Source organism: Alternaria dauci, chromosome 1 (assembly GCF_042100115.1).
Source record: "Alternaria dauci strain A2016 chromosome 1, whole genome shotgun sequence".
NCBI classification, from domain to species: Eukaryota; Fungi; Ascomycota; class Dothideomycetes; order Pleosporales; family Pleosporaceae; genus Alternaria; species Alternaria dauci.
In genome coordinates, this window is record NC_091272.1 from 672,700 (window position 1) to 699,808 (window position 27,109).

At 52.6% G+C, this 27,109-nt stretch overlaps 10 protein-coding genes across 10 annotated transcripts; 4 read left to right on the forward strand and 6 right to left on the reverse strand.

Moving 5' to 3' along the window:
- Nucleotides 1-860: 860 nt before the first annotated feature.
- ACET3X_000206 (uncharacterized protein) lies at nt 861-3,211 on the reverse strand (the record flags this gene model as incomplete). The annotated part of the gene is made up of 5 exons (XM_069447405.1): nt 861-1,108; nt 1,238-1,260; nt 1,315-1,384; nt 1,849-2,650; nt 2,714-3,211. 5 exons carry the CDS (start codon nt 3,209-3,211, stop codon nt 861-863), a joined length of 1,641 nt encoding a protein of 546 aa, XP_069310448.1.
- Nucleotides 3,212-3,785: 574 nt separating this feature from the next.
- Nucleotides 3,786-5,371, reverse strand: ACET3X_000207 (uncharacterized protein; the record flags this gene model as incomplete). The annotated part of the gene is made up of 3 exons (XM_069447416.1): nt 3,786-4,484; nt 4,532-4,925; nt 5,142-5,371. The coding sequence occupies 3 exons, from the start codon at nt 5,369-5,371 to the stop codon at nt 3,786-3,788; spliced, it is 1,323 nt and encodes a 440-aa protein (XP_069310449.1).
- A 606-nt stretch (nt 5,372-5,977) lies between these two features.
- ACET3X_000208 (uncharacterized protein) lies at nt 5,978-7,430 on the reverse strand (the record flags this gene model as incomplete). The annotated part of the gene is made up of 3 exons (XM_069447427.1): nt 5,978-7,021; nt 7,080-7,220; nt 7,281-7,430. The coding sequence occupies 3 exons, from the start codon at nt 7,428-7,430 to the stop codon at nt 5,978-5,980; spliced, it is 1,335 nt and encodes a 444-aa protein (XP_069310450.1).
- A 252-nt stretch (nt 7,431-7,682) lies between these two features.
- Nucleotides 7,683-11,316, forward strand: ACET3X_000209 (uncharacterized protein; the record flags this gene model as incomplete). The annotated part of the gene is made up of 4 exons (XM_069447438.1): nt 7,683-7,691; nt 7,744-8,185; nt 8,234-10,977; nt 11,026-11,316. 4 exons carry the CDS (start codon nt 7,683-7,685, stop codon nt 11,314-11,316), a joined length of 3,486 nt encoding a protein of 1,161 aa, XP_069310451.1.
- Nucleotides 11,317-12,344: 1,028 nt separating this feature from the next.
- On the forward strand, nt 12,345-14,532 carry ACET3X_000210 (uncharacterized protein; the record flags this gene model as incomplete). The annotated part of the gene is made up of 4 exons (XM_069447450.1): nt 12,345-12,526; nt 12,736-13,746; nt 13,794-14,046; nt 14,092-14,532. 4 exons carry the CDS (start codon nt 12,345-12,347, stop codon nt 14,530-14,532), a joined length of 1,887 nt encoding a protein of 628 aa, XP_069310452.1.
- Nucleotides 14,533-15,557: 1,025 nt separating this feature from the next.
- Nucleotides 15,558-16,783, forward strand: ACET3X_000211 (uncharacterized protein; the record flags this gene model as incomplete). The annotated part of the gene is made up of 2 exons (XM_069447461.1): nt 15,558-15,969; nt 16,056-16,783. 2 exons carry the CDS (start codon nt 15,558-15,560, stop codon nt 16,781-16,783), a joined length of 1,140 nt encoding a protein of 379 aa, XP_069310453.1.
- Nucleotides 16,784-17,151: 368 nt separating this feature from the next.
- Nucleotides 17,152-19,647, reverse strand: ACET3X_000212 (uncharacterized protein; the record flags this gene model as incomplete). The annotated part of the gene is made up of 1 exon (XM_069447472.1): nt 17,152-19,647. The coding sequence occupies one exon, from the start codon at nt 19,645-19,647 to the stop codon at nt 17,152-17,154; it is 2,496 nt and encodes an 831-aa protein (XP_069310454.1).
- Nucleotides 19,648-20,940: 1,293 nt separating this feature from the next.
- On the reverse strand, nt 20,941-21,702 carry ACET3X_000213 (uncharacterized protein; the record flags this gene model as incomplete). Its single annotated transcript, XM_069447483.1, has 1 exon — nt 20,941-21,702. The coding sequence occupies one exon, from the start codon at nt 21,700-21,702 to the stop codon at nt 20,941-20,943; it is 762 nt and encodes a 253-aa protein (XP_069310455.1).
- Nucleotides 21,703-23,042: 1,340 nt separating this feature from the next.
- On the reverse strand, nt 23,043-23,688 carry ACET3X_000214 (uncharacterized protein; the record flags this gene model as incomplete). Its single annotated transcript, XM_069447485.1, has 2 exons — nt 23,043-23,113; nt 23,166-23,688. 2 exons carry the CDS (start codon nt 23,686-23,688, stop codon nt 23,043-23,045), a joined length of 594 nt encoding a protein of 197 aa, XP_069310456.1.
- A 656-nt stretch (nt 23,689-24,344) lies between these two features.
- Nucleotides 24,345-26,888, forward strand: ACET3X_000215 (uncharacterized protein; the record flags this gene model as incomplete). The annotated part of the gene is made up of 5 exons (XM_069447486.1): nt 24,345-24,410; nt 24,461-25,159; nt 25,754-26,308; nt 26,383-26,832; nt 26,883-26,888. The coding sequence occupies 5 exons, from the start codon at nt 24,345-24,347 to the stop codon at nt 26,886-26,888; spliced, it is 1,776 nt and encodes a 591-aa protein (XP_069310457.1).
- Nucleotides 26,889-27,109: the final 221 nt, after the last annotated feature.

Genomic DNA, 27,109 nt, shown 5'->3' on the forward strand with positions numbered 1-27,109 from the left:
AGTCCTTATAAGATCTTTTTGTTACCGTGACATACGTTATAGGTCAGCGGGTATGCTTTCTGTCCCGATGCCACCTAAGTGACATTGCACTCCAGGTGAGGTGTAAGTATCTATGTAACATCTCTACATGCATTGGTTTGCAGGATTTGCAAGAAACAATCGCCGCGCCACTGTTTGACTAGTACGCTTGGGATTTGTTTACTAAATGTGCGACAGGTTATAGGAGTTGGTAAAAATTTTCCTGGTCGGGATTTCATCGATTCCCATAGCCTCTCAGGCATGCGGACTGCGCCAGGGTACTCACTGCAACTCAGCCTCGCTAGTTTTTGCTAAGCATATAAGGCGTCTGATCCACATATTTTCCATCGTCAGTTAATGGGCGCTTGGTCTAGGGGTATGATTTTCGCTTCGCATCATCCAACGTGCGTACTTGTGAAAGGTCGTGGGTTCAATTCCCACAGCGTCCAATTTTTGTCGATCTTTTTGCTTAAATGTTTCCCACATGCGATACCAGACTCCCTGTCTGCCTGCCTTGTCTTTTGTTCTCACTATCTATGCTATGCTGTGACATGAAACTAACATCATATGCAGCAGATAATCGGACAGAAAAGGATACGTTACAATTCAACAAGCACCAATAGTGCATCTTTCTATCAACATACATGCACACGCAACAATCACGCAAGCAAGACACAAGCACAGCACAAAACGTTGTTGTTACATGACCATTATCATTCATTTATTCATTCATCCTCGAGACAGCCTAATGATTCCACATAGGTCCTACGTCCGAGTCCTGGCTTATAATGCCATTCGAAAGGAAGGTATCGCAACTAGAAGATTCCCTACACAGTCATCCCTTAGACCTTCTTGGAAGTAGTCTCCTCAGCGTGCTTCTCCAGAGTGTGCTGGGGGTTTGAGCTCAGGCTGTCCTTGGTGTTGTCGCTGGACTTCTCAGCACCCTCCTTGGGGCCGGCACCTTGGTCGTTGACGTTGTCGGCGGTCTGGCCGGCTTGCGCACTGGATTGGCGCTCGGGCTCGGGGGACTGGCGGCCGGCGTTGGGGGCAGACATCGTGATGGCGGTGGGTATGTGGATTGGTTTGGTGGCTGTGATGGGATGTCAGTTGATGATGGCTTCATTTAGCGGAAATGACCGCGAAGTAGGTTATTGAATGGAAGGTTGGCCAGCTGGGAGCTTGGGTTGCGTGATGGGTGGGAGCTTCGGGATACACATACAGTTGTGTAGGTGTAGTTGTAGTCTGTTCCATGATTAGCCAACGCTCGTGATGCTCCCACATCCCATCAGAACATACCTGTAGTAGAGCTTGTGAGAAGATTTGGGAGTGTCAATGGAGTTGTTCCTTCGAAGCTGCCCCTCTGCCTCTTTTCATGCGCGAAGGTGCCCCACTAGACCTGACGTCACATAGCGAAACGCGCTTGAATCGGGCAACATCGACGTCAACTTTCAATCAAACGGCGCGCAAGGGCCCATGGCGGGCACGCGGGCCAGGGGATGGGATGCTTAGCAAGCGCGTGTGGTGCTTGCTAACAGGTTCGTTTGTGGTTCATGCAGCGATGCCCGGCCGGTAGCTATTATCGCTCAACGCGTTGGGCGCGCCTCTTTCCCCATAGGCCTCGCCGAGCTGTCCGGACATGTCGGTGGGTGTGCCGAGAGTGCAACATGTGTATATAAAGCTGTTTGAAATTGTGACTAATGCATTCATTTTGTCATGAGCTGATGACTTCGTGCTTCACTTCGCAAGCCCATCAAGCATTCTTGCCCATCTCTATGTCGGCATCACCACCATCACCGTCGTCATCCCATTCTCCTCCTTTGAGCCGCTTACCCAGCCAGAGACCCAACACTGTAGCTGCACTGGCAGCCAAGAACCAGCCCTCGAACCATCTCTCCGTGAAACCTGGTTCCAACGGCGCACCCAAAGCATCACCAATTTTGCTCTTCATTTCGGGCGGCAAATTGCTCCTCAGGAGTAACGCTGAACTAATCACATAGGTCGCTGTGATCTGCGAGATGATGAGGGCGAAATTTGTTCTAGCGTGATGCAGAAGGCCCGGTACTACTCTGGCAAAGAGATAGAAGGTCTGAAGGACACTGTTGAATGACAACAGCAGCATTACGCCAGAGAGGAGGAAGGAAATGGTGCGACTCCAGGCGACTCGGTCAATGGTTGGATCCCAATGCTTCGCTAGTAGGGCAAGGACATTATTGATAGGATCATTGCTTGCAAAGCTCGCATTGGGGGACGAGAAGCGACGTAAGGTGGTAATAGTAGTCGCAATGATGCGATACGCACAATACATGGCGAAAATGTACGAGACGATGTTGAGCAGCTTCCCGTTGGCAGTGTGCGAGCGCAGTTGATTTTGGCGACGAGCTTGAAGAACCGTCAGGGAGTTCTGAAGTGTGTGGCGCATAGTTTCGAGACCTTGAATCTCAAGCTGCAGAGTGTTCCGCTCCTGGATGTCGGGGTTTCCGCGAATTGATCCTACTATGCGACCCATGAAGCCTTGTTGAGGGTTATCCGCAAGCTTTCGTTCGACGGCGCGAAGTCGGCTCTCTTTTGCCAAAAGCATGTCGTTTGTAGCTTGTATGCCGGCTTGCTTTCGACCAATGTCTGACTCGGTGACCTGTGCTCTATTAGTATGTATTAAAGGCGTCTCGCACTGCTGGAAAGAAGATCGCAGACTTACTGGGCGGTACTTGACGCCAAACGTATGCCAGAGGGCAGATATGGCAGCGAATCCGGCGAGTGAGGCCATTAAACTGATGCCGATTATGCCGATTCTTTCCAGACAGCCCTCACTAAATGTATGATCATGCTCGTATGACTCTTCATGAAGATATGAACCCAGCAGGCCTCGCCCAAGATACCAGAATCCTGCCAGCCATGCCGCCAGCCCACAGAGTTCCAATGCCCATGCTGCTCTACGTCGGCTCTTCTGCTCGCCAGTGATATTCAGACCCGTCCCTGATACGATCGAGTGGATCTCAAAAGCCGGCGTTGCGATGACGAGGAGGAAGAGCAAGGAAGGAAGCGTGATCTTGAGGGCCAGCGTTCGTGTGGCGCGGTTGACGGTGTTGGAGATTTCGCAGAGGATGAGTTCGGCTAGCACAGCGGAAAGAGCAAAGTTGGTCGAGAAGATGATGCTTGCGAGCGATCGTGCATTTGGACGCAGACGGCTCAGCATCGTGGTCCTTTCGCGCTGGGTCGATACAGGCTGTCGCGCACCATCGTGATGCGCTTTGCGATCTGCATTGCCGGACAAGACGGGGAAGAGCCTCTGCGACACGACAAAGGCGACAACCAAAAAGGTCAGAATAAAAGGTAGCGCCGATATGGCCACTTTCATCGGACTCCGATGCAAGGCATAGTCGGGCATGCACTCGTCGCAGTCGTCTTGGAGGATCGGGAACATCGGATTGGCGGTTCAGGTGATCCGGGAGCTAATGCGAGGTTGCTTTGTATTGCCAGTTCGTCCTGGTTATGGGAGAGGTGCGTATACCCATCGATTACGCGGCACGGTATGGATACGTTGACACATTGAGATTCTGGGAATGTGTAAGGTTACGCAAGTGAGGCAACGAGGAACCGAGGCCGGGGAACCGTAGGGGACGCGCATGCACGTCGCGGCGCTGCAGCCACACGAAACGACGTCACGCCGATCCAACCGGGGTCTGGCAGCAACATCCGACACACTATAATTTACTGTGTTTTTTGAGGCTGATGTGGGGAGCCTGATATCTTGGGTATTAATGCTAACACTACGCGCCTTCCGAATCCTTCTGCGCCGAAGATGGGTCTTCGGACTTGTTCTGAGCCCCACTCATGAGACTGTTCACGTAGGACATTGACGTGTTTCCATCGCCTGCCTCTCCTTCGCCAAGGTTTGGTCCCTCCGTTGCGCCTGTCACTTTATCCACAGCGGATATGCCTGCAGTTGATACTCCGCCTTGGTCGTCTTCGTCCTCGCTGCTAGACTGGCTACTAAGCTCTGGACTGTCCAGGTTTTGTAGATGTGGGCTCTTCATCATAGGACCAGGACTTCGGGGATCATCTCCAACCAAAGTGCTAGTACCGGTGTCCAGTTCATCCTCGCTGCTGTCTGGCGCCTGTTCCACCTGTGCTAGAGGATGCGTTTCCGCTGCAGGTTTGGGTGTGTTCACCGCGCCTGCAACTATCGCTGCCTCGTCCTCGTTCGCGAAGAAGCTGTTGCGAGGGCTGTTGAATTCAGGAAGGCTTTCGCTCTTGGCAAGGATTTCCCTGTAGCCTTGGCGATCTGGATCGTTTGTGCGCTTGTTCTTTGCTTTGTCGCGTTTCGATGTGGGACGGACAACGATGACAGGTACTGGTGAATGCTGTAGACAGTACTTGGACACACTACCCGGAAGTAGTCCCTGGAATCCACCTAAGCTCTTGCCTCGAGTTCCAACCACAAGAATCGCGGGTTCGTAGAGATTGATCTGGCCAGTCGTTAATCGAGATACAGCTAATCGACAAGCACACTTACCATGTCATCGATAACCTTGTTAACCTTGCCAATTGAAAACTCCAATATCAGGTTGATGGCCTTGTTGTCATGATTCCGACTCTGTATGTCGGCCATGGTGTGCTCTGCCTCTGAACGGTATCGCCCAGTCTCCACACTCCGCTCTCCGGCTATTGCGTCTTCCTTCTCCACCACCCTGAGGCACACTATCTCATCTCCGTCGTCGACTAGCTCGTTGATAAGCCATTGTAGAGCGTACACTGAGTACTCGTTCTCGTCGAAACCACACAGGAACGTCCGCGAACGCTTGGTGTATTCGTAGTCTTTGTGCTTGGCGATCAATGTAAAGGAACTCTCCTCGATGAAGTCTGCGGGCTTGTCGAAGGTGTCGAAAGATACACGGGGTTGGAAGACGCTAGACAGCGGTGTCAGCATGGAGTTTCGCGACTATGCAATCGCCAGAGTGAGAGGCCACCAGACATGGTGCTCCCTCTGCATTCTCCGATTCACCGGGAGCATACTTCGCCATGTTTGTTCGCCATAGACACGGGGATAGAGATATACAGGCGCAAAGGTGCGCATGCACTCGGAGTTACGGGGAGTGCATGACATATGGTAAACCAGTACTTACGGTGGAGGCGGCGGTGACGACAATCGACGTCGTTCACGGGGCTTGGGGGCGCCTCTGGGGAGCGACGAATTCCTGTGTGCGAGAAACTGGATGGAAGGCTGCCTCACTTTATCCTGCGCGAGGTGTCCGCCGGTCGGAAGCTGCAACGGGCTCACTTTGTAAGAGGCTGAGGACTTGCGAGGCGCTGGAGACGCATGCCGGCCGTCTCTGGACGTCGGGGACGCGCTCATGATGATGTCGGAGTGAGATTACGGGCACGAGGTCTTGCACCAAAGTCCAATCAGGCGAGCGGAGCGTCCGTGAGGTCCGACGGCGAGAAACGTGCTGGCGTGGGCTTGCGCAGGCGATCGGTGCTGCTGTGCGTCGTGGACAGGGTCCTTGGCGCGGGGAATTAGCTGCTCGCGGGGTAAATGGGCGATTAACGAATGCGGTGGGGGATGTGGTAAAAGTCTCTGCAGCGGCCGTGGAAGAGGAGCAACGGGTCAAGTCAAACTTTGGTCGTCGTTGATGCACTGCCTGTTCCGGGTGACGGCATGCTTGGCTTCTTGGTGGTGTGTCGCGCGATCCGCATCCATAGTACTCGGGACCCTGGCGTGCCGCGGAACGCGCCGCTGGATGCGTTGACACATGCAAAAAGGAATGACCTCAGATGGGGCGCCAAGCAGTGGTGTCGCTGTAAAGCAGAATCAGAGGGCGAAACCGAGTCGGTTCAAGAAGCCGTTCACGACGAGAGATAAGGACAACTGTCACAAGGGTGGAATGCATGCATGTCATTATTCCCGTTACGTCCAAGTCTAAAAGTCTATCAAGAAATGGGTTCACGGCCAGGGCATTTCTCAAGCCAAAGCCTTGAGCTCGCCCTGTGTAAGCTTCGCAGCACCAATCAGACGCTGGGCCTCCTCCTGGAAGATGGCCTTGATCTTGCCAGCGTCCTTCTCACCGTTGAGCTTGCTGGTAATGGCAGCCAGCTCCTCGTTGTCCATCTTGACAATGAGCAGATCGACGTCGTTGAGAGCAGCCTCGACTTGGGAAGCGGGCGCGTCGCCGGCATCGTGGAAGTAGTTGGCGTCCTTGACAGCACCACGGACAACACGCTTGTTCTTCTTGGCTGCGTTCTTCGCAGCCTCCTTTGCTTTCTTGTTGTCTGCCTTTGCGGCCTTCTCGGCAGCCTCCTTCTCAGCAGCAGCCTTGGCCTCCTCGGCCTTCTTCCTCTCGGCCTCTTCCTTTGCGGCCTTTTCAGCGGCCTCCTTTTCGAGACGGCGCTTGTTCTTCTGCGCGCTCTCTGCTTGACGGAACTTCTTAATACGCTCGTCAAGAGCCAGAGCGTCGTCGACCAAGTGCCTCAGACGAGCAGTGTCCTCGGTCTTCTTCTTGCGACGCGCAGCCTGGTTCTTGCGTTCGACGTGACGCTTCTGGTCACGGTTCTCGTTGTCATCCGGCACATCCTCGTCGAGGTACTCAAACGTCCTCCAGCTGTCAAAGTTGTACCAGAAGTTGTAGAAGTGTTCGACCTCCTCTTTGCTGCTGTTGGCGTTGCCGAGCTTGGGCACAGGCTGCTTGTTCGAGAAGCGTCCCTCGGCTTCGAAGACTTTGCCCCAAAGCTTGTAGAAGTTGCCCTTTTGCGTCTCCTTCTTGGACGGCGGCTCAACCTCAGCGCCCTCGTCGACGGAGTCGAACTGCCTTCTCTTGACGGGGTCGGACAGGACTTCGTGGGCCTTTTGGATGCACTTGAAGAATTGGTCGTCTTCGGTTCCGCCCTTGGCAGCCTTCTTGTCGGGGTGATGCTTGAGCACCTTCCTGCGGTGGGCGCGCTTGATCTGTTCGTCGGTGGCACGCCATCGGTAGCGGGTTATGCCGAGCACAGCGTAGTGGTCTTGAGACTGAGGGAAGAAGAAATCAGTATAGACTTGGTGACATGCGTGGTGATGTCGTCCTTACCTTCCAGTCCTTGGCTTCACGCTGCAACATGAGCGGGTCCTCAGGCTCATCAATGTCATCGGGGTCCTCCTCCTCGACGCTCTTGACGTTAGCCTGCGCCTGGATGCGGTCGTCCTCGGAGAAAGTACGCTTGTTGCGCTTCTACAGACAAATCGTCAGTACTGCATGGGTTGGTCAGTCGTTGTTGGCACAAAAACGTACTCTGCGGGCGTAGGCGAGGAAGTGTGGGCCAACGGGCTCGATCTTGCGGTCGTTTGCCTCGCTCAGCTGGCCGATGGCCTTGAAGTCCTTCTCGCCAGCCCAGCCCTCAGGCAGGACCGGCAGCGGTAGAGAGATCTCGACGTTTGCCATTGCGCACGAATGTCGTTGTCGTGGTGGGGGAGACGGGCTGCGAGAGAAAAAGTGAGGATTCCCGCCGCACTAGCCTTACCGAACCGTGATGCTAGCGCCGTGGGTGATCCATGTCACTTGGCCGCGACGGACCCCAGAACGTGTCAGAATAGTGTTTGTCCCCCATGCTTCCGTGTCTGGTATTCCATTAAACTACTGTGTCACTTGTCTTCTTGCATGTTTTTTTATACCTCTTCATAATTTAGCACCACCATGTTCCAGGTACCTCGACCCCTTGTAGGCTGCACCACCGGAAAGCTGACGGGAGATACAGCGCCTTCGCGGAGCCATCGACGCCAGAATAGCAGAAGAGCAGGCGCGCCAGAGAGCTACTGCACCCACGACGCCTGTGCGATCCAGCTCGACAACACGGCGATCCAATTCGCGGAACCTCTCGCCCTCGAAGCGGCCAGCGAGACCAAAAGATGTCGATAGCAGCAAGACGGCGCCGGCAGGCAAAGGTCCTGACCCCTCAGAGTTTGACCCGGAGTTTGTCATAGGAGAGGAAGAAGACCAGCCAAGTCGAGCCGGCACACCGCGACCAAAGGAGAAGGCGCAACCCGCAGAAGCCAGTGCCGAGGACGGCGATGGCAGCAAGGACGAGACCGAGGGGCCTACTGCCGAAGCAGAAGAGAAGGCAGAACAGCCGCCAGAGATTCCGCCAGAGGTGCAGTTGCGATTGCGCAGACTGGACAAGCTTGAGCCCAAGTATACTGGTTGGTGATGGCTTGTGTTTGTATGCGCCAAGCTAATTCCCTTGCCAGAACTCCTCCGGTCGTACCGCATCGCACACGCCAGAGTGGGCGCAATCGAAGCCTTTGAAAGCTCCCTCCGCGAATACACGCCCCTCACTTCCGTCAGCGACACTGGCGCATTCGTCGAATACCTAGGCCAACTTAACGTCAAGAGTGACATGCTCATGGAGGAGCTCAAGCGCGTGTCCAAAGAACGCGACGAGCTCAACAAGAAGCTTGAGGATGCAGAGAAACGCGCAAAGGAGGCTACAGACGAGGTGGAGACGCTCAAGTCACAAGCGCCCGTGGCCAATGAGGCTGCACAGGATGACTCTACCACACAGAATGAATCCGTCGCTCCTTCGTCTCCCTCCAAGGCGTCTAGGCAGACCGAGACCACCGAAGAGACCGAAGACTTCTTCTCCTACGACAGCGAACTACCCCGCTTGCAGTCGCAGCTGCAAGAGAGCGAGGAGAAGGTCGGAAGGCTCGAAGAGGAGAACAAGTCGCTCAAGGACGAGCTCTCCTCGGCGCAAGAGTCCGCTCAGTCGTTCATGCAAAACCTTGAGACTAGTACAAACGATCTGAACACATTCAAAGACACGCACCAAAAGCTACAAAAGGACGCCGATGATCGCGAAAAGGAGCTCACCAACACAATCGCGGACCTCAAGGCAAAGGTTGAAAGCGCTGAAGGAGAGCTTCAGAAACACAAGGACGCCCACGAGCAGAGTGAGAAGACTATCGCCGAGCTCAAGGCGAAGCTTGATTCAACAACCAAAGAACTCGAGGATCTGCACGCAGATAAAGGAGAGAAGATTGTGGAAGATAACCAGGTGCAGGAACTTCAACGGCGGATCGAAGAACTCCAGGGTGAACTTTCTCAACTGCGCGAAACACATGCCAAGGCCGAAAAGCGGAACGAGACCATGGACGGACTGCTCAGCAAGGTACGCGAACAACTCAAGGCCATGGAGACGAAGCGTGATAGTGCCCTGGCCGACCTCGAACAAGCAAAGAAAGACTTGCAGAAAGCAAATGATGAGAAGAAGACGACCAAGCCAGAATCAGTCCCACCCCCAGAGGCAACCCCAGCTCCAGCTTCTCAGAGCGCAGCAGCAAAGAAGAGGGCTCGTAACAAGAAGAACAAGAAGGGAGGAAATGGCCCTGCTGCAAGCGGAGCGCTGACGCCCGAAGCAACGCCTAGTGAAGCTGGAGACGCTGAAGGACTACTCAGTCCTCGCGATGCAGAGTTCACACCGTCTCAACTTGAGGACGCATTGAAGAATGTGGCGCAACTAAAGTCTGATCTGGAAGAGAAGGCCGCAGCAATCGACGCACTGCAGACTGAGGTGGCTGAGAAGGCATCATCTATCGACCTTCTGAAGAAGAAGGCCAAGGATCAGGAAGATATGCAGGAGGAGATTGACACTTTGCGCCAGGATCTCCTTGATTATGGCCTCGAACATACCGAGGCCAAGGACAAGGTCAAGACATTGCAAGCTGAAAAGGCGGCACTCCAAGAGAACCTGAGCAAGCTGGAAGCTGAGATCGCTGAGCTCAAGACCAGCAAAGCATCTCAAGAGTCGTCGCAGAAAGAAAGAGAGGCACTGACGGCAGAGTTCACGGAGCTAAAGGCAAAGGCAGAGACGCTGCAGACTGATCTTTCGGTTGCAGAGAAGCTTGCTGCATCTCGTTTCAAAGACCTCACCGATATGAGAGAGGTGTTGCAAAAGGCGCAGCCTGAGCTTACGTCGTTGCGCAAGGAGGTGGCCGAGCTACGCAGCACCAAGGACGAGCTCACTACCAAGACCACAGAAGTTCGACGGTTAGAAAACCGCGAGAAAGATCTAAGGTCGGAAATTGCCGAATACCGGTCCCAACTATCAACCAAGGAGAGCGACCTCAAGACTCTTAATGACAAGATCAAACAGGAGACCAGCCAGAGGCTTGCGCTGGAGGAGACGAACAGAAAGATTCAGCGAGACCTCCAGAACTCTGAGACAGAGCGGAGGGATGTGATCGAAACCCGGGACAAGTTGACGAAAGACTTGTCAAAGGCACAGGATGAGCTCAAAGCATCACGCAAGAAGGTGCATGATCTGGAGGAAGAAGTTGCGAAGCTCACTCGCGAAGTGGGCAGTCTACGTGAAGAAATCCAAATGAAGTCGGCTCAATCTGCGAGCGCGCAAGACTTTGTGAGTAGCATGCAGGACCAGGTACAAGAGATGAGTACGCAGATGAAAGAGGTGCGGTCCCGAAGCGAAAGCCTGGAAGAGGAGCTTGCCGATGCGCATCGATTGCTGAGCGAACGCGGACGCGAAGCTGAGACGATGAGGAGGCTATTGAACGACGCTCAAGGACGAGCTGAAACACGCGTGCGTGAAATGCAGGAGCGTCTCGACCTTGCAATCGAAGAGCGCGAGCGTGCAGAGGAGCAAGCCAGCACATTCAGCCGCCGACGAGCCCGAGAACTGGAAGAACTGAAGCAGAAGGTTCGCGACGCCGAGCGTGCACAAGCGCGCGCTGTGGAGGACAAAGAAGACCTTGTGACTTCGGAAAGGGAGCTCCGCAAGCAGACGGAAGATCTTGAGAGACGGGCAGCACAGGCTAGCGAAGAAGCTTCAGAAGTCAGACTCGCCATGAGCCAACTTCGGGACGCGCTTGACGAAAGTGAGAAGCAGGCTCACGAACTGGAAAAAGAAAAGAACGATTTGCGACGAGCATTTGACGAGACTCAAAGCCGCCTGGAGAAGCTTCAAAAGTCTAGCAAGGTACGATCTTCTGCGACGATTGCCATGGCACATACTGACGACCAGCAGGCAATGTCCGACGAGCTACGAAATCTGAAGACACGTGGCCCTGAGTCGGTTGCTCAATCCTCAAGATCCTCGATTGAGTCATCACGATCGCGCATCGCGTCACCGATACCAAAGGGCGGTGGAGCTGTGGCAGAAGCAATCGACTACGTGTACTTGAAGAACGTATTGTTGCAGTTCCTCGAGCAACGTGACAAAAAGTACCAGCAACAACTCATCCCCGTACTGGGAATGCTCCTGCATTTCGACAAGAAGGACGAGCAGAAGTGGATGGCAGCGGTGTCGGCCAAGTAGCGGCTGATGCGGCTCTCCGCAATCAGACATGCAGATGATGATTCCAGCATGATTTGCAGATCAGGTGTTACAAGGCCGTGATGGACGAGGCCGATGTGGAATGTAGGATAAGGGATATTTATAGTTTTGCATAGCGATTTTCTTCATGGCCACGGTTTGGGCAGAGAGATGTATGATATGGTGGGGGTTGGGCTGAGCAACAAGGCGCATCGCTCTTTCCGTGACAGGCATAATGTTTGTCTGGTAACAAAAACGACAACAACGACAGAGAGTGGAGAAGACGAAGGTACGATGATGCAATCCAAGGGTTTCTCCCAGTGCTGTCAGGATGCGTGATGTTGACGTCGCACGTGTTGTTGCGAGGGATCGGGTCGCGACAACAAGCATTGCTGGCATCCAGCCTCGCTCATTGCTACCCGGGCCGATACATGTAGGCAAGTCGGTGGGTGCGCTAAGTGAGCAAAGACGCAAGGCTTTTGGGGCAAAACTGGCTTCTGGGGAGGAACTAATGTGGTAGCAGGCGACTATTTGTAGGCGTCGACTGATGTCATAATTCGTCTCTCCTGCTTCTTACCGCTTCCTCGTACGTCCGGCTCTGAACGCGCATCCAGCCATCCGTCACCACCTCTACAATCCTCTCACGTCACAGCCAATTCTCCGAGAGGCGAGTGCAGCTGAATTAATACCGCAGGCCGCATCCCACCCCAGCGAGTCATCAGCCGTGGTCGTTGCAGCACCTCGCATCCGTGCCATCCCCCACGTTAGCACCAATCAGGAGCCAGACATCGATAGGCTGGCGAGGGGAGCGCTAAGCCCGTGTCCAGCAATTGAAGAAATCGCAAGGCAGTGCGACTGCGACGAGAGAGAGCCACGCTGCCCTCTGGTTATATACCCAAGCCCATAGTCTGTCTCCCTCTGCTCATGCGCGCTGCCCAACGCGTCCCGAGCGCCTAACTGCACATCGCATCCCAGCAGCCCTTTGAGCCTCAGGCCCGCCCACAGCCCAGCGCGTGGCGGGGAAAGCCACCATGAATGGCACCGACATGAAGAAGGCGGCCATCAACAAGGCGAAGCAGGTCGCGCAGGCGGCAAACAGCAACGGCGGCAAGAAGCGACGGAAGGGCCAGGACCTCAAGCCCATAATCACCACGGAGAACCAGGGCAACCAGAACGCTTCGCCCGCTGGTTCGACGGGGTCCTTTCAGTACAAGTACGTTCATCATCATCACCACCACCACCACCACTACCACCACCACACCTCTACTGCCACCTGCCACCGCCCCAAGCTTCCCCCCCATCTTTCACCCGCTCACCTACCCACACTGCGCCACCTCTCCACTCATTTTAATGCGCGCGCACACTGCGCCGCCCAAGACATGATCTAACTGCAGCAACCTTATACTGACCTCAACCCCGCAGTGTGCAGAACGCAAACTCGCCGCTCGCCCAGCACAAGATGTACGGAAACCAATTAAGCCACTCGCCCGACTCGTCGTCGTCGTCCGTCGATGAAGCCGAAAACACAGCCGACGAGGAGGACTCTGAGGACTACTGCAAGGGCGGCTACCACCCGGTGCAGGTCGGTGAAGAGTACAAGGACGGCAAGTACACAATTGTGCGCAAGCTCGGCTGGGGCCATTTCTCGACCGTCTGGCTGTCAAGGGATAACACCAACGGCAAGCACGTCGCCCTGAAAGTCGTGCGCTCCGCTGCGCATTACACCGAAACCGCGCTCGACGAGATTAAGCTTCTCAAGAAGGTAGTCGAAGCCAACGAGAAACACCCCGGCCGGAAACACGTCGTCAGCCTGCTCGATTCCTTCAACCACAAGGGCCCCAACGGTATCCACGTCTGCATGGTGTTTGAAGTGCTAGGAGAGAATTTGTTGGGCTTGATCAAGAGGTGGAACCACCGGGGTATACCCATGCCTCTGGTCAAACAGATCACAAAGCAGGTCTTGCTAGGCCTCGACTACCTCCATCGCGAGTGCGGCATTATTCACACCGATTTGAAGCCCGAGAACGTTCTCATCGAGATTGGCGACGTCGAACAAATCGTAAAGACATACGTAAAGGATGAGCCAAAGAAGAAGGACAGCGAAGACAGCGTGAGGAACGGCAGGCGGAGACGGAGGACCCTCATCACAGGAAGCCAACCGCTCCCCAGTCCGCTCAACGCGAGCTTCAACCACGCCGACATCTCTAGCTTCCCCGGAATGGGAGGCCCACAAAGTCTCAACAAGGTCATGAGTGAAGGTACAGGTAAAGACTCCCCCACGACTATTTCGAGTCCTCCTTCTTCGTCAGACGGTGTCGTAATGAGTGGTGCTCTAGCAACTCCATCCGCTGCCCCCAGCCTATCCATGGCAGAACGGCTCGGTATCAAATCGTCCACCGAAGACGACGCACAAAAGCAACGGGAGAAGTCCGCGTAAGTTGCGAAATCATCCGTGTTGGAAAGTGTGCTAATTCTATCAGCGACCTTCTTACCAAGGAGGTATCGGGCATCAGCCTCGACAAAACCAGCAGCTCGTCCGGCAAGACGGAGCTCGAGCAGCAAGTCGAAAACGCTTTCGAAACCATCTCAGTCAAGATTGCAGATCTTGGAAACGCCTGCTGGGTCGGCCATCACTTTACCAATGACATTCAGACTAGGCAATATCGGTCACCAGAAGTCATCCTGGGCAGTAAATGGGGTGCCAGCACGGATGTCTGGAGTATGGCCGCAATGGTATGAGCACTCTTCAACACGGGAAATACGAGCTAACATCCCTAGACTTTCGAACTCATCACCGGCGACTATCTCTTCGACCCACAATCTGGCACAAAATACGGCAAAGACGACGACCACATCGCACAGATCATCGAGCTTCTAGGCACCTTCCCCAAGGGTCTATGCATGTCGGGAAAATGGTCCCAGGAAATATTCAACCGCAAAGGCGAACTCCGAAACATCCACCGATTACGACACTGGGCCCTTCCTGACGTCCTCCACGAGAAGTATCATTTCAGCGCAGAGGAGAGTAAGAAGATTGCCGATTTCTTGTTGCCCATGTTAGAGCTGTTGCCCATAGACCGAGCAAATGCGGGTGGGATGGCAGGCCATGAGTTTTTGAAGGATACAAAGGGTATGGAGGGTGTAGATCTGAACATCCCTGTCGGTAGTAAAGGAGAGGGGATCGAGGGATGGGCTACAGAGGTCAAGAAGACGCGATAGATCCTGCCCTTCTTCATGAGCAGGTGACGCTGAGCTGTAAAGGCGTGGACACTTACTGCACTGGTTAGCCTTGTTTTGTATGAGCAAATGAAGAGTATCTTGCGCATTCTTTTTCTGGTCACGCGCGGTTGGAGTTGTCGAATGTCGCGCACGGGATGGATAACGAATTACAAGAGTTATGACTACGACGCACTGTACACTGCGCTTTGCATGATGGTTCATAGCCGGCATCTTACATATTTTATGGGTATACTGCATTACATCAGACCCTCGTGTCTATATGTCTTCGTGTTTCTTCTTCACATTGTCCGGCTGTCTCATTTTCTGGTACGAAGCTATCTTGATCAAACGCTGGCGGCCGAATGCGGCAATACTCAGATTGGATAATTTGAATGCACAATCTTGTCGCAGTGTCTGAATGCCCCTCGTATCTTTATGGCGCAGTACACACATGTACGGCGCCAGTTTATTCATATGTACGATCAAGCATGAACTCCAATTCTAGAATTTGTGTACTTGTACAAGCCCCAATAAATCCATCTTCGTGTTCGCGAGCTATAGTTAGCCACAGACAGCCACAGCTCATATTGGACGGCGGGACCAGCGGGTGGGGCGAGCGCCTCGTCATCGGCCCACGCGGCTTTAAACACAGACCTGCCAACGGTACCTGACGCGGCCGTAAACGCGACCCTCTCGTTCCTGAACGATATTGGACCTGGACCGTTTCCTCGGGTGCTGATGGTGATCAGGGATGCCCGATGGCTATCGAAATGAACAAAAATGGCCCCCTTTGACGGGGCTATGGTGGCTCCTTGACTGGCTGCCGAGGCGTAGATAGCCTCCTCGTTCAAGCTTTTGGGGATTTGATTAAAGGTGTGGGTACGCGGCTCTTTTTGATGCTTATCCTCATATCCAAGGCTCTCTTCCTGTCTCTTCGCTAAGTCGCTGTCGTTTCTGTTCCTTCTCATATCCAAGGTCATTCGTTTGGAGCCGACGATCAACTTTATACTATTTACTCTCTCATAATGCATTTTCCCAGCATCTCCGTACTCCCCCTCTCGCTCATCCTCTCCGCAGCTATCCCCGCTCTCGCTCAAACATCTACATCATGTGATCCTACCAAAAAGTCCTGCCCAGCAGATGCCGCCCTCTCCTCGTCGACATACACACACGACTTTACCAAGGGTGCTGACGATGACAACTGGAAAGTTACTGCTGGCGACATCTCCTACACCAGCAAGGGCGCGGAGTTTACAATCAAGAAAGCTGGCGATGCACCGACGATTCAATCACAGTGGTACATCTTCTTCGGCAGCGTGAGCTTTATCATGACAGCTGCGCCGGGCAAGGGTGTAGTTAGTAGTGCGATTCTTGAGAGTGACGATTTGGACGAGATAGATTGGGAGTGGTTGGGTGGAGAGCCCGCGAATGTTCAGAGTAAGTCACAATTCCTCTCCACTTCCCCTAAACATGGGGGCGGTTATGCCTCGAAGGAGAACGCTAACATACCCGCCTTCTTACAGCCAACTACTTCGGAAAAGGAAACACAACAACCCACGACCGCGAAGTAGACGCCGCTATCTCTGATACCCAAGGCACAACCCACAACTACACCATCCACTGGACCTCCGAGGCAACATCCTGGCTCGTCGACGACAAAGTCGTACGCACCCTCCCATTCGCCGATGCAAACGGTGGTGACAACTACCCGCAAACACCCATGAACGTCCGCATCGGCATCTGGGCTGGCGGCGACCCAAACAACGCCGAGGGAACCATTGAATGGGCCGGTGGCGAGACAGACTACAGCCAAGCGCCTTTTACCATGGTGTTGGAGAAGGTCGAGGTCAGAAACGACAACCCTGGAAGCAGCTACTCTTACGGCGACATGACTGGTGGTTTCGAGAGCATTGTCGTTGATGGAGAGGGTAGCAGTGCGAAGAAGAGTGACTCTGGAGATGCAACAAAGGCTTCCTCTGCTTCTGGCTCGGCTACCGCTTCCACTTCTGGTTCTGCTAGCCCATCTGCCACGGTAAATGTAGACGGTGGTGTGGGTGGAGAGTGGGCTTCGGCTATTAGCAACAGTACTGGGGCGTCGACTACGGCAAGCATGGTCAGTTCGGCAAGTGCTACGGGAAGTGCTACAGGAAGTGCTGCGGTGGCTGAGAGCACTAATTCTGGTGCTATGGCGGGCAAGAGCCTGGGTGCAAGTCTTCTTGTTCTGTTCGGTGCGGTCATGGTAATCTTGTAGACTTGGACAGCGGTATTTATTTAATGATCATATTCCGGAGCAGGCTTGTGACATCGACTTCATACTTATTACCCTCTCGTCCTACAGAGTGACAGGCGTGTATGTTGATTAGGATACCAGTAATGTTAAGCAGGGCTCTAAAGCACAGGAACAGGAGTGGCGCATCAGTCACACGTCAAGGCAAAGAAACATGCTGGACATATTTTAATGTTGCTAGCCTACATGCTATGTGAAGTCTCCATTGGTTGTACAAAGACTACCTTCCTTCTCATTCAGGTCCAAAGATTTTGCCAACAGATGGGGCACTCAGGTCTGCAGGTTCGACCGGACACGAAGGTAGATTTTGGAGCCATCGTTCCACCTCATACCTAAGAATCGAAAGGCATTCGACAATTTCCTTTATCGTCTTGGACTATGATGAAAGCAGCCATGTTACGGAATCTTAGATCCACCTCGTCCTCGAATGGATTTTCGAAGCTAGGCTCATCCTCAGCCTTTGAATCTTCAAGACTGAGCTGCATCTCATCTTGGCACATCTTAGCAGTCGTGAGAACAATGTTTCCTTCCTTCTGTACGATCTTGCAAAGTATAGCAGCTGCTACTGGGAACATGCTGGCGCGGTACCGCAGGCGCCCCTCTAGATCGTAGAGTAGTTCCCGGATGACAGTATTCATTGTCAGCCCTTTAGTGAACCTTGACACAGGATAGTCAAGCGGCGCGCAGATAATAGCGTATCTCTGTATCTCCTGTAGTAACCGAATGCACCTTAGATTGAGGTCTAGAACATCGAATGCGAAAGCTGGCTCGTCGTTCTCGATCGCCAGTTTGAAAATGCGGAGTTTGTCGAGAGAGGATAGCGTTTTGCACGGGCCATCAAGCTTGCCTTGGAAGTCGTTGACCAGGCACTCCACCATGATCAGGATATCATCCTTTGCGTTGTTGTCGCCCACAGGGTTCTTGTGTCGTGGCTCCCTGTCCACGGCTAGCTCGCACCGCCGTGCATGAAACTCGAGACGAATTCCGCCAACTTTGCGCTCGGGCTTCACGTCTGGATTGTGGGACATATAGTCCGTGGTGTATTTGTGGATCGACGATCCCATGACCAAGTTCACACGCTTTCCAAAAGCGGAGCCTTGCTTTGGCCGCTCCCCCATGAACATCCAATCGCTGCCTTGCCGCTCGATGAGCCAGTCCATGTCGGTCCACTGCAAGTCTTTTGGTAGATCTCCAGATTGCTGGACAGCATTGTAGAGATGAGCTGAGACCATAATCTGTCCTTGATTGGATGCCATGTTGATGGCCATCGTATGGTAGTCATCGCGGATGGCGACAGAGATCAAGCCACATAGCGCAGGATCATGCTTGAGCAATGAGAAGCCAGGAGTGTTATCGAATGTTCGACCTGATTGCTTTTCGAAATGATCGAACGTGTTCTGAACCTGCGTATCGTCGACCAAGTATTCGACTAATCTCTTGGACCTGATGATGACCTCGCGGAATGTAACATGGGTAACGCCGACATTCTCAAGGCCTTTAACATCGAGATAGGTTTCGTAGCGTCCGATAAGTTGGTGGCCGGTCTTATGCAAGAGCATACTGCCGACAGGCAGACATGACGCCAGCTCTCTCTGCATGTCCCAAAATACTTGTAACGAGAATACGATCCAACCGTTCAGCTGTTGGTCGTACAGCAGGTTTCTCGCAGCCTTGCCCACCAAATAGCTATGAGGAATCACACTTCCATCAGGCGTCGACGCAAGTTGTGAAACACATTTGAGGAATCTCTTCTCGTCGTTGGTAAGCCGACAATTTTCCTTGTTCTTCTCAAGCAAGAAGATCTCAACAAGCAATTCGGTGGTGTGCGTGCACATCACCGTTTTGGAACTTAGCCTCTGCTTTTCTTCGTTGTAGGCGGAAGGGTCGCTATCCTCATCGTCTGCATCGATGAAAGCCGAGCCTTTCTCTCTTTCGCTGTAGCCACTATGTATGAAGTGGATAATTTCCAAGTGCATTCCCTGTGACTCAAATTCGTTGAAACGTTGATGGGCTTGCTCAAACTCGTTGCTCAGTTTCTCAATCATAGCCAACGCGGCATTCATGGTCAACGCGGCGGCCTGGACACCTATGTCGCCCTTTGCGAACTCACGCCAAGTTCGCCTAACAGCGAGTCTGATGTGCGTAACATCCTTGAGAAAGCAGTAGATAGCGAAAGAAACATCAATGTCGGATGACTCGAGCTTGTAGGTAACCTTCTCCTGAACAGGTTTGACTGGACTCTCGATGAAGTCTGGCATATCTTCTATATATAGAGAATCCTCAACTACCAAGTGCTCGTATGCGTTGCTGGTATGTAGCGGTGCATTTCTAGCGGTCCTGAGTGGTTGGTGCTGGGTGTGCGGCTGCTTTGGCTTGAGGATCTCCAGGACGTCCTCTAAGAGCTGGATGAACTTTCTGTGGCCCACATTACTCTCCTTAACGGCGTCATCTGTTTCATCGGATGCCATAAGGTACCAGTTTGCACACTCTTTGCGACCCTGAGTGACCGCACGCAACATGTTGTAGACTGCGGGCGGAACACACGTGTGCTTGTCAGCGGCGATCGCAGTCGCGAGAGTGAGAAAGGACTTGTTTGTGACTTGACAGGTGATTGTAGGATCATGCGTCAGCCCGGCTTTCTTCGCCTGTTGTCTAGCAACTCCTTTTAGTCTGCCTCCGGTAGGCGGTACCACGTCTTGACGACTGTCTTTGAGCACATCATTGACAGTACCAGTTGCACGAGCTGTCTCCGCTAGCCACTGAACGAAGTTGTTTGTGCCTTTTTTGTACTTACGGTACGTATCGACGAGCAGAGGCGCAAGCCCCATTGTCCGTGATTCGGATGGCGCGTGAACGGTGTTGTCGTGCGTTGCAGTCGTGTGGTATATTGCAGGATTTGGAGAGTTGGATGTGAGGGAACGAAGGTCGACCTTTGGATCAAACAATAACTGGGTAAGCTAAGCGAGATTTTTTTCGTGAGGAGTCGCGGTGAAGGTGAGATTGAAAGCTCAGAAAGCGCTCTCACCTGTGTGACAGCGATGGGATTAGACCAGAGACATATTCGAAAGAATGTAGTGACAGACTGGTGCTGCACACAAGCCAAAGGAAAACTTTGAAGCCGGCCTGAATCATAGATGTAAGTCCATTCAGTCACATCGATAGTACCCGAAGGTGTGTACACTTTCATCACGACTTCAATTCCGCAGCAGGTATCGCTCAACTCGTGATCGAACTATCGAGAATAGAAAGCGAACGGTACGTGTACCAGTACCAACCTCGAGCATCATGGGTGTAGTTCGTGACGTATGACCTTGCTACAGAAGGCGACCGCAAGGCATCGTCGTCAGGCTGCAGGGGCATGAGATGATGAAGAAAACATAATGATCCTAGAGCTTCGTGAGTAGACTATGACCATCTAGCTGCCGGGTCGAAGGCCGCGGTCTTTATGTGGCCTCGTGAGGCTTACCATATCTGTACCACAAGTCTGAGAAGGGTGCGCGGTCAATGCAAACAACCGGGGCTAAGTGCGCGTTACGGCGGAACGCGGCTTTGAGAACCCAGTCGTTCACACGCGTAGCATCCGTTGAAGAGGGTGAAGTGATTGTTCAGGAGACATGCAGTACGAGTTCGCGTTTGTCGGTAGCTTTGGAGCGCAGAAGCGATGACGCCATGTGGTAGTAGCGCAGTTGGTAAACGACGCTAACTGAATGAGGCTGTTGCGGGTGCGGCCTGACTTGATCTTTGACCACCACACAGTTTCCTCTCCTGACGCTATTCAACGGCTACATTTACGACGCCAAAAGTACCCAATACTACCAAGATCGATATTCTCCTATCAGCCGTATGTGCTGCAGATGAACCCTCCGTGGTACGGCACTTTCCAAGCAATGCTTCATTGCGGCTCTGCTCATAGAGTTGCATAAGAAATCTGTCATTTATTTTTAGGGGTCTAAAATGATTATGAGGATATATCAGAAGATGTTTGTATTGGAACGCATGTGAAGTATCGTGATTTTCTTCACGTAGCAACTGACATGAACATATTCACATTAATTCATTCTTGATTCCCTGTTTCGCCTATGATTCTACGACTTCAGAGCAAGATGTCCATATGTCGACAATTACCACGGCAGGGTAGTTCCATCTTGGTTCTGGAAAGTTCCAGAAATGTTCCTGTCCGCCTTATCCAGTGTGCTCAAAACACCTGTTACGCTCTGCTCAACAGTGATAGCGCCTGCAGCCTTGAGCCCATCGGGCGAGGCAAATTCGTTACCCATATCCGTCATGACCAAGCCAGGGTGGGTAACATACGAAGTCAACCACGATTCCTCATGATGGATCCTAGCGAAAACCCAGTTCAGTGCCGCCTTGCTGGCTCCATATGGGCTGAACACCTGTGGGAATCCGGCGAGGAATGCTTGACCGCCGATGCTACTGATAACGGTGGAAATGCCGAGATAAATGGGGTTGCCTGACTTGCTGGCTTGCAGCAGGGGCTTGACGGCCTGGAAGAGAAGGATTGGGCCGATGGTGTTGACGGCAAAGTGATCACGGAGTGCGTCAGATGTAGTCTTGTCGATAGTTGCACCGGAGTGTGCGATTCCGGCATTGGCGATCACAACGTCGAGGGAGGTGATGCCATGCTTGGATTGAAGTTCATCGACGGCATTCTTGGGGTCCGCTTCCTCAGAGGAGTCAATCTTGACGATGATGAGCTTGGAGCCTGAAGCCTTGGTGAGGGACTCGAGTGCGGGAGTCGACTTGGCGACGTCTCGGACACCAGCAATGACGGTGGTGTTGGGACGTTGGAGAAGGGTTGAGACAAAGCCTTTACCAATGCCACGGTTGGCACCAGTAATGAGGTAGGTAAGGGATGAGGCCATGTTTGTTCTGAGTGTGTTTGGGATGGTGCTGAACTTGAGATTTAATGTTGAGATTGAAGGGTTGGACAGTTTGTTGCTGGCCTTACTGGCACAGAAGCCATTTCCTTTATATATTGAGTATCGAGCTCGTAAATAAGAAATGGACCCCGAGACGAAGCATGATTTATCAGCTGGATTCTATACCTGGAACTTGCCAGGAAGTTACCAGGAAGTTGCTGTTGTCTGTGGATAGATCCACATGAGCACGGCGGATTTTCGGCCACTTGGAAAGTGCTCAGACATTCTGTGGTGATAGACGCACAACTACCCCTTGTCTAGTGTAAGAGTTCGGCATTGGATGATTAGTGAACCTGGAGATGGCGCTCTTTGCGTAGTTATTCAGACTGTTTCCTACATTCTGAAAGCATCGCATTATACATTGAGATGATGGAAGAAGTACCTCGATAAACCGCATTGGCTTTTCGCTCGGCCGCGACCTGTTTGTAGTGGTTGATCGTCAAACTAAACGAACGAACATACCCTTCGCAGCCGAAAGCTGGTGTTTAGTAAACAAGAGGCTAGGTCACACTAGTTCGTCACCTTCTTCCAATGACAAATACTGTATAGGCCAAGCCTCGGCTTCCTCCTCGTTGAGGTTAACGCTACGTTTGCCTCATACAGTAGTCGTGCTGGATTGCTCATTCTAAGCACTTCCTGGTCTTCCAACGTCTTCTACGGCCGGAAGTTTCCTTTCTCATCCAAGGCGGAGTATCATTACAGCGTCGGGGCGATTCTCATCGCTCTTGACCAAATTTTAGAGTGCCCAGGTTTGTTCCTGTACATCCTCGAGTTAGTCATGTCTCAGTCGTCACCCATCCAAAAAAATCCACATACTCATCCTATTTAACCGAGTCGCAACTAATCGCGAGAATCGGCTGAATGTTCTGCATGTGTAAGTATTATCGGAAAGTCGCAGCATGGTCTCGTTGCCGTATGCTACAAAATGAGGAAATCTACCAACGCTGCTCCAGGCTAGAGTCTGGGATGCAGATATGCCGAGGACGCTCCAAGCCTGCACAGCTTGTGTTAGTGCAAAATTCCGTCTTCAGCAGGATGATATAAGCGTACAAACCCCACACTCGGAATCCCTAACGCATTCAACAGTGATTCAGGCTCAGTAATCGGATACGATATGCGGGCGAAGACAACTGTGTTGTTTATTATAAAAAGTCGAATGATCAAAGTCTATATCAATCCACGTTAAATGACAGCTCGTGGCTGTCAGAAACTCCATGAACACCATGCTTGCCCAGATTGTACGTAGCCCGTATCGACATAACCGTCAAGATTTATGTATCGTTCTATTCATCGTCGAGTATCGAGCTCGCTAGCGGGCCAAAGAAGGGAACTTCGTATCGGTCAAGTGTTGCAGCTGTCCAGTCGTTAGCAAGCAGGTCTGTCTCTGATTGAGAGTATGAACTCACCATCCAAATATGCCCTCCAAGTCAGCCACCCTATGCCTGCCAAATCTCCAATGAAGAGAACCCAGGATATGAAGCTCGACCAGCTGAATATGATGTGCAAGACAAAGACAAAGGCGAACAGCAGACTGCTCTGCCATGCGTGGAACCGCACATAGTCGCTTTGGTGTTCCAAGACCAGTAGCAAGACCCCGCCTGCTGGTGGAAGCAGAAGGTATGCCAAGCAAGCCTCGTAGTCCAGTCTCCAGCCCAGCGATGTCGTGAACATATCCACATCCTCGCGGGAGCGGTCGAAGCCCGTGCTGCGGGCCGGCTGGTCCCATGCTATCCGCTCGGTGTCCGGCTCCGCGGGTGGGGAAACAGGCGATTGGCCCTGGAAGTAGTCATGCTGTTCGTAGGCGCGTGTGGAAGGCGATATGATGTTTCGTGTGCGGTCGACAGATGTCCTCGGCGAATGAAGCGGCGGTGGAGAGAGGGCGCGTGACGATTCCGGTATGTCTTGATACGGTGCGAAGTTGGCTGCCATTATAGTTCTGGCTGTCGACGGGTGCCGTATGCAATACACTGGGAGCTTGCCGCCGCTCTGTTTCCTGGGGATATACAAGATTTCGTCGAGGGGATAGGGCTGACGCAGAGGAAGGTGCAACCGGGGCTGTGACGTTGGGCAGGGATCATAGCTCGAGATCGGGGCCGGGGTCTGGTTGGCACGTGAGAGATCGTTTTCGGACACCTCCGTCGTGTTACTCCGCCGCAGGAACCGTCATGCTGTGCGACGTGCCTAGAGAATGAGGGTTGACACAGCTCTCTCGTACTTTGTCATCCAGAGATTGCGCAATGCACGCGCGGCGAAACAATGATAAGCAAAGGAGATGCCGTCTTCCCTAGTGTTGACCCGAGGTCACACCTTCCTACATCACAGGAACATCAGAACGCCTCGGTCGCAGCCTTCATCTCGCCATGTGTCGTTCCACCTCACTCCACGTCCTGTACGGTTGGAACCACGTATATGAATGAGCGTTGAAGCACCTGTTGGCACCCATTCACACCGCTCATACTGCATTTCGGTAAACTCTTCGCTTGGTCCGTTGTTCTCCGACACGCTCAACGCCACAAGACATTACACCGCAGTATCTTCTTCCCATCACTTGAACTTGTCTACGACTCAATCGCAGCAAAATCAAAATGTGTATCGCTATTCTCACAACGGCACATCCGGACTATCCATTCATATTGCTCAACAACCGAGATGTAGGTATCCCAGTCTACCAACATTCCGTCCTACAACTAACGCATACCAGGAGTATCTGCATCGTCCAACAGCGGAGGCAACGTGGTGGCCATCTCCAGACAACCAAGTCTTAGGCGGCTACGACCTTCACCGTCCCGCTCATGGTACCTGGCTGGGTGTGACTCGCCAAGGCCGAATTGCAGTCTTGACCAACTACCGTGAAGAAGACGAAAAGATCATCGAAGGCGCGCGAAGCAGAGGGCTCATTCCAAACGCCTGGTTAAAGTCCGATCCAGCGAAACAGGAAAGCACAGAAGACTTTGCAAAACGAATGATAGAAGAAGATGGCGTCAAGGGCGTTGGTGGCTTCTCTCTATGCTACGGATTCATTCAGGATGTTGTCAAAGAAGAAAACAAGGGTCTCGCCATTGTGAGCAACCGCACTCCAGATGTTCATGGCGTGATTCAACTCTTGCAAAAGCCGAATGAAACCCACGCTCTCAGCAATGCCGCCTATGGTGACCGCACCTGGCCCAAAGTGATTAACGGAGAAGACTGGACGCGCGCCGCTATCGCCGAATCTGTCGCTGCCAAAGAGTCTCAGGATCAGCTCATCAACCGTTTTCTCGACATCCTGACCACGGACACTATGCCCCGACAGAAGGAGAACGAGGAGTGGGACATGTACCTCAACCAACTGCGTTACAGCATATTTGTTCCGGCAATTGGAAGAGACCATCTTGAAGAGCACAAGATGCCCGCGCATGAGGTGGGCGATTTTGTCAAAGCGAAGGCGGTGGATGCTACAAGTGGGTGCTACGGTACTCAGAAAAACATTATAGTGTTGTGTGATCGAGAGGGCAAGGTAACGTATTTCGAGAGGACACTATACGATGGCGACGCCAAACCGATTGAACAAGGAAAAGGGGACAGGAAATTTGACTATAAGATTGAAGGGTGGTAAGACGGTGAGCGTTGCACGATGTCCGTTATGAAGTCTTTTCTGCAATCTCTTTCATCTCATTTTTATGCTTCCTTATTTCTTCGCCATCAACCACATCGTATGCTTTACACCAGAATCCCGAATTTGCCAATCGTGTCAGGTTCTCAACATTCGCTCATCTGACCACAGAGAGAACAACAACTCGCAGTCACTCTGACTTTTCGTTTGCTATGAGCAGGATTGCGCCCCGCGGCTGGTCTGTGCAACTTTTCTTCTCGTTGTTAAGGTCTACCTTTCCCATTCTGACTACGAGTTATTTCTCTTGTTGACACTGAAGCGCGTCCATCCCGCAATCGCCGTTGATTGCATACAGTTCACATCAGCGGTTGCGTATTACACTTGCTTGTTTACAATACATAGCTAACCGCCGCCATGTGTATCATGTTCTTCATGTCCCACTATGACGGCCCACGAGAACACTTCCTTGGCTCGCACCACTGCGCACATATCGACTGCCCCGGAACCTTTGAAGCGCATCAAAAGTATCGTCTCGAAGAAAGCCGCCTGGACTGCTCGGAGTGTTTGGCCGAGGATGGCGATGAGGTGGATCCTGATATTGTTCCGGTACAGTACTATCCTCCCATTCCTCACTTTGAGATTGAGTACGTGGAGGGAAAAGGTTGGGTCAAGGTCTGTGAGCAAGATGGCGAGGAGGGTAAGGAGAGGGGTACAGCAGAAAATGATCAGGAAGAGGGTCAAGATGACGGCCGCTACGCCCGTAGCTTCGCAAGTCTTTCAGACTGTGACAGCGTCACATCGCACTGGCGTTTAGATTCGGCGTTCCCATCGCCTATTCGCCCAACCGCGGCAGCCACTATGGAGAACTGGCCCGCTCCGTCCTACCAGACGCCGCCAATGACTGAAGAAGCGTATGAGACGCGCTCGCCCCATGAGCCGCCGCATGAGATGGCCGAGGTACGTGAGCAAAACTTCTTAAATTCTTCTTTTCTCTCGCCGCAGTGAATCTTTTTGTTGAGATGGTTGCAAAGGTATGTGAGGTTTCTTATGAATATGGGAGCGCATCCCCCGGACAAGATCCATACCAGCCAGTCCCCCAGGAATTTCCATTCGAAGACTCTCCCAACACAGTTGAGCACCGATACCTCGTCAATCGACAACTCGCGACGCTCGAGCACGAGATGGCCCATTGTCAGCCTCAGCACTATCCCAGCCAGCCCATGTTCAACGTCCTGCGCTCACAGCACATGAACAATCGGCGTCAGAACAGCAACCGTAGATTCGCTGCCAATCGCCCTCCGGGTTATACTATTCCACCTCCTGTCAATCCACAGCCACGACCACCTCCAGGAATGCTACCAGGAGGACCAGTGTACGAAAACGGCTTTTGGTACATTGTTTCTGCAAATACCACAAACGGAGTACCGAATTTTCGATGGGGTCCAGTTCCTGGGCCTGGCGAGAGTATTGATCTTCCTAGTGTACGTTGTAATTCACTTCCAATCGGTGACACTTTGTTGACGGCTAACAGTTCTAGGGAAAGGCTACCGAGGCCGTTCGTAAGCGTCATACACCGCGTAATAAGCATGAACGAGCAAAGCGGAGAATGCAGAAAGCGGAACAAGCATCTTTACAGGCTTCGAAGAATGAATGAGATTGACAAGGCTTTGGGCATAGTGAGATTTTTGCTTGTATTTTTTCTTGTTCAAAGCGGCAGCGTGCCTTGGGGATTTGGAATTGCTCACTTGGTTCATGCAA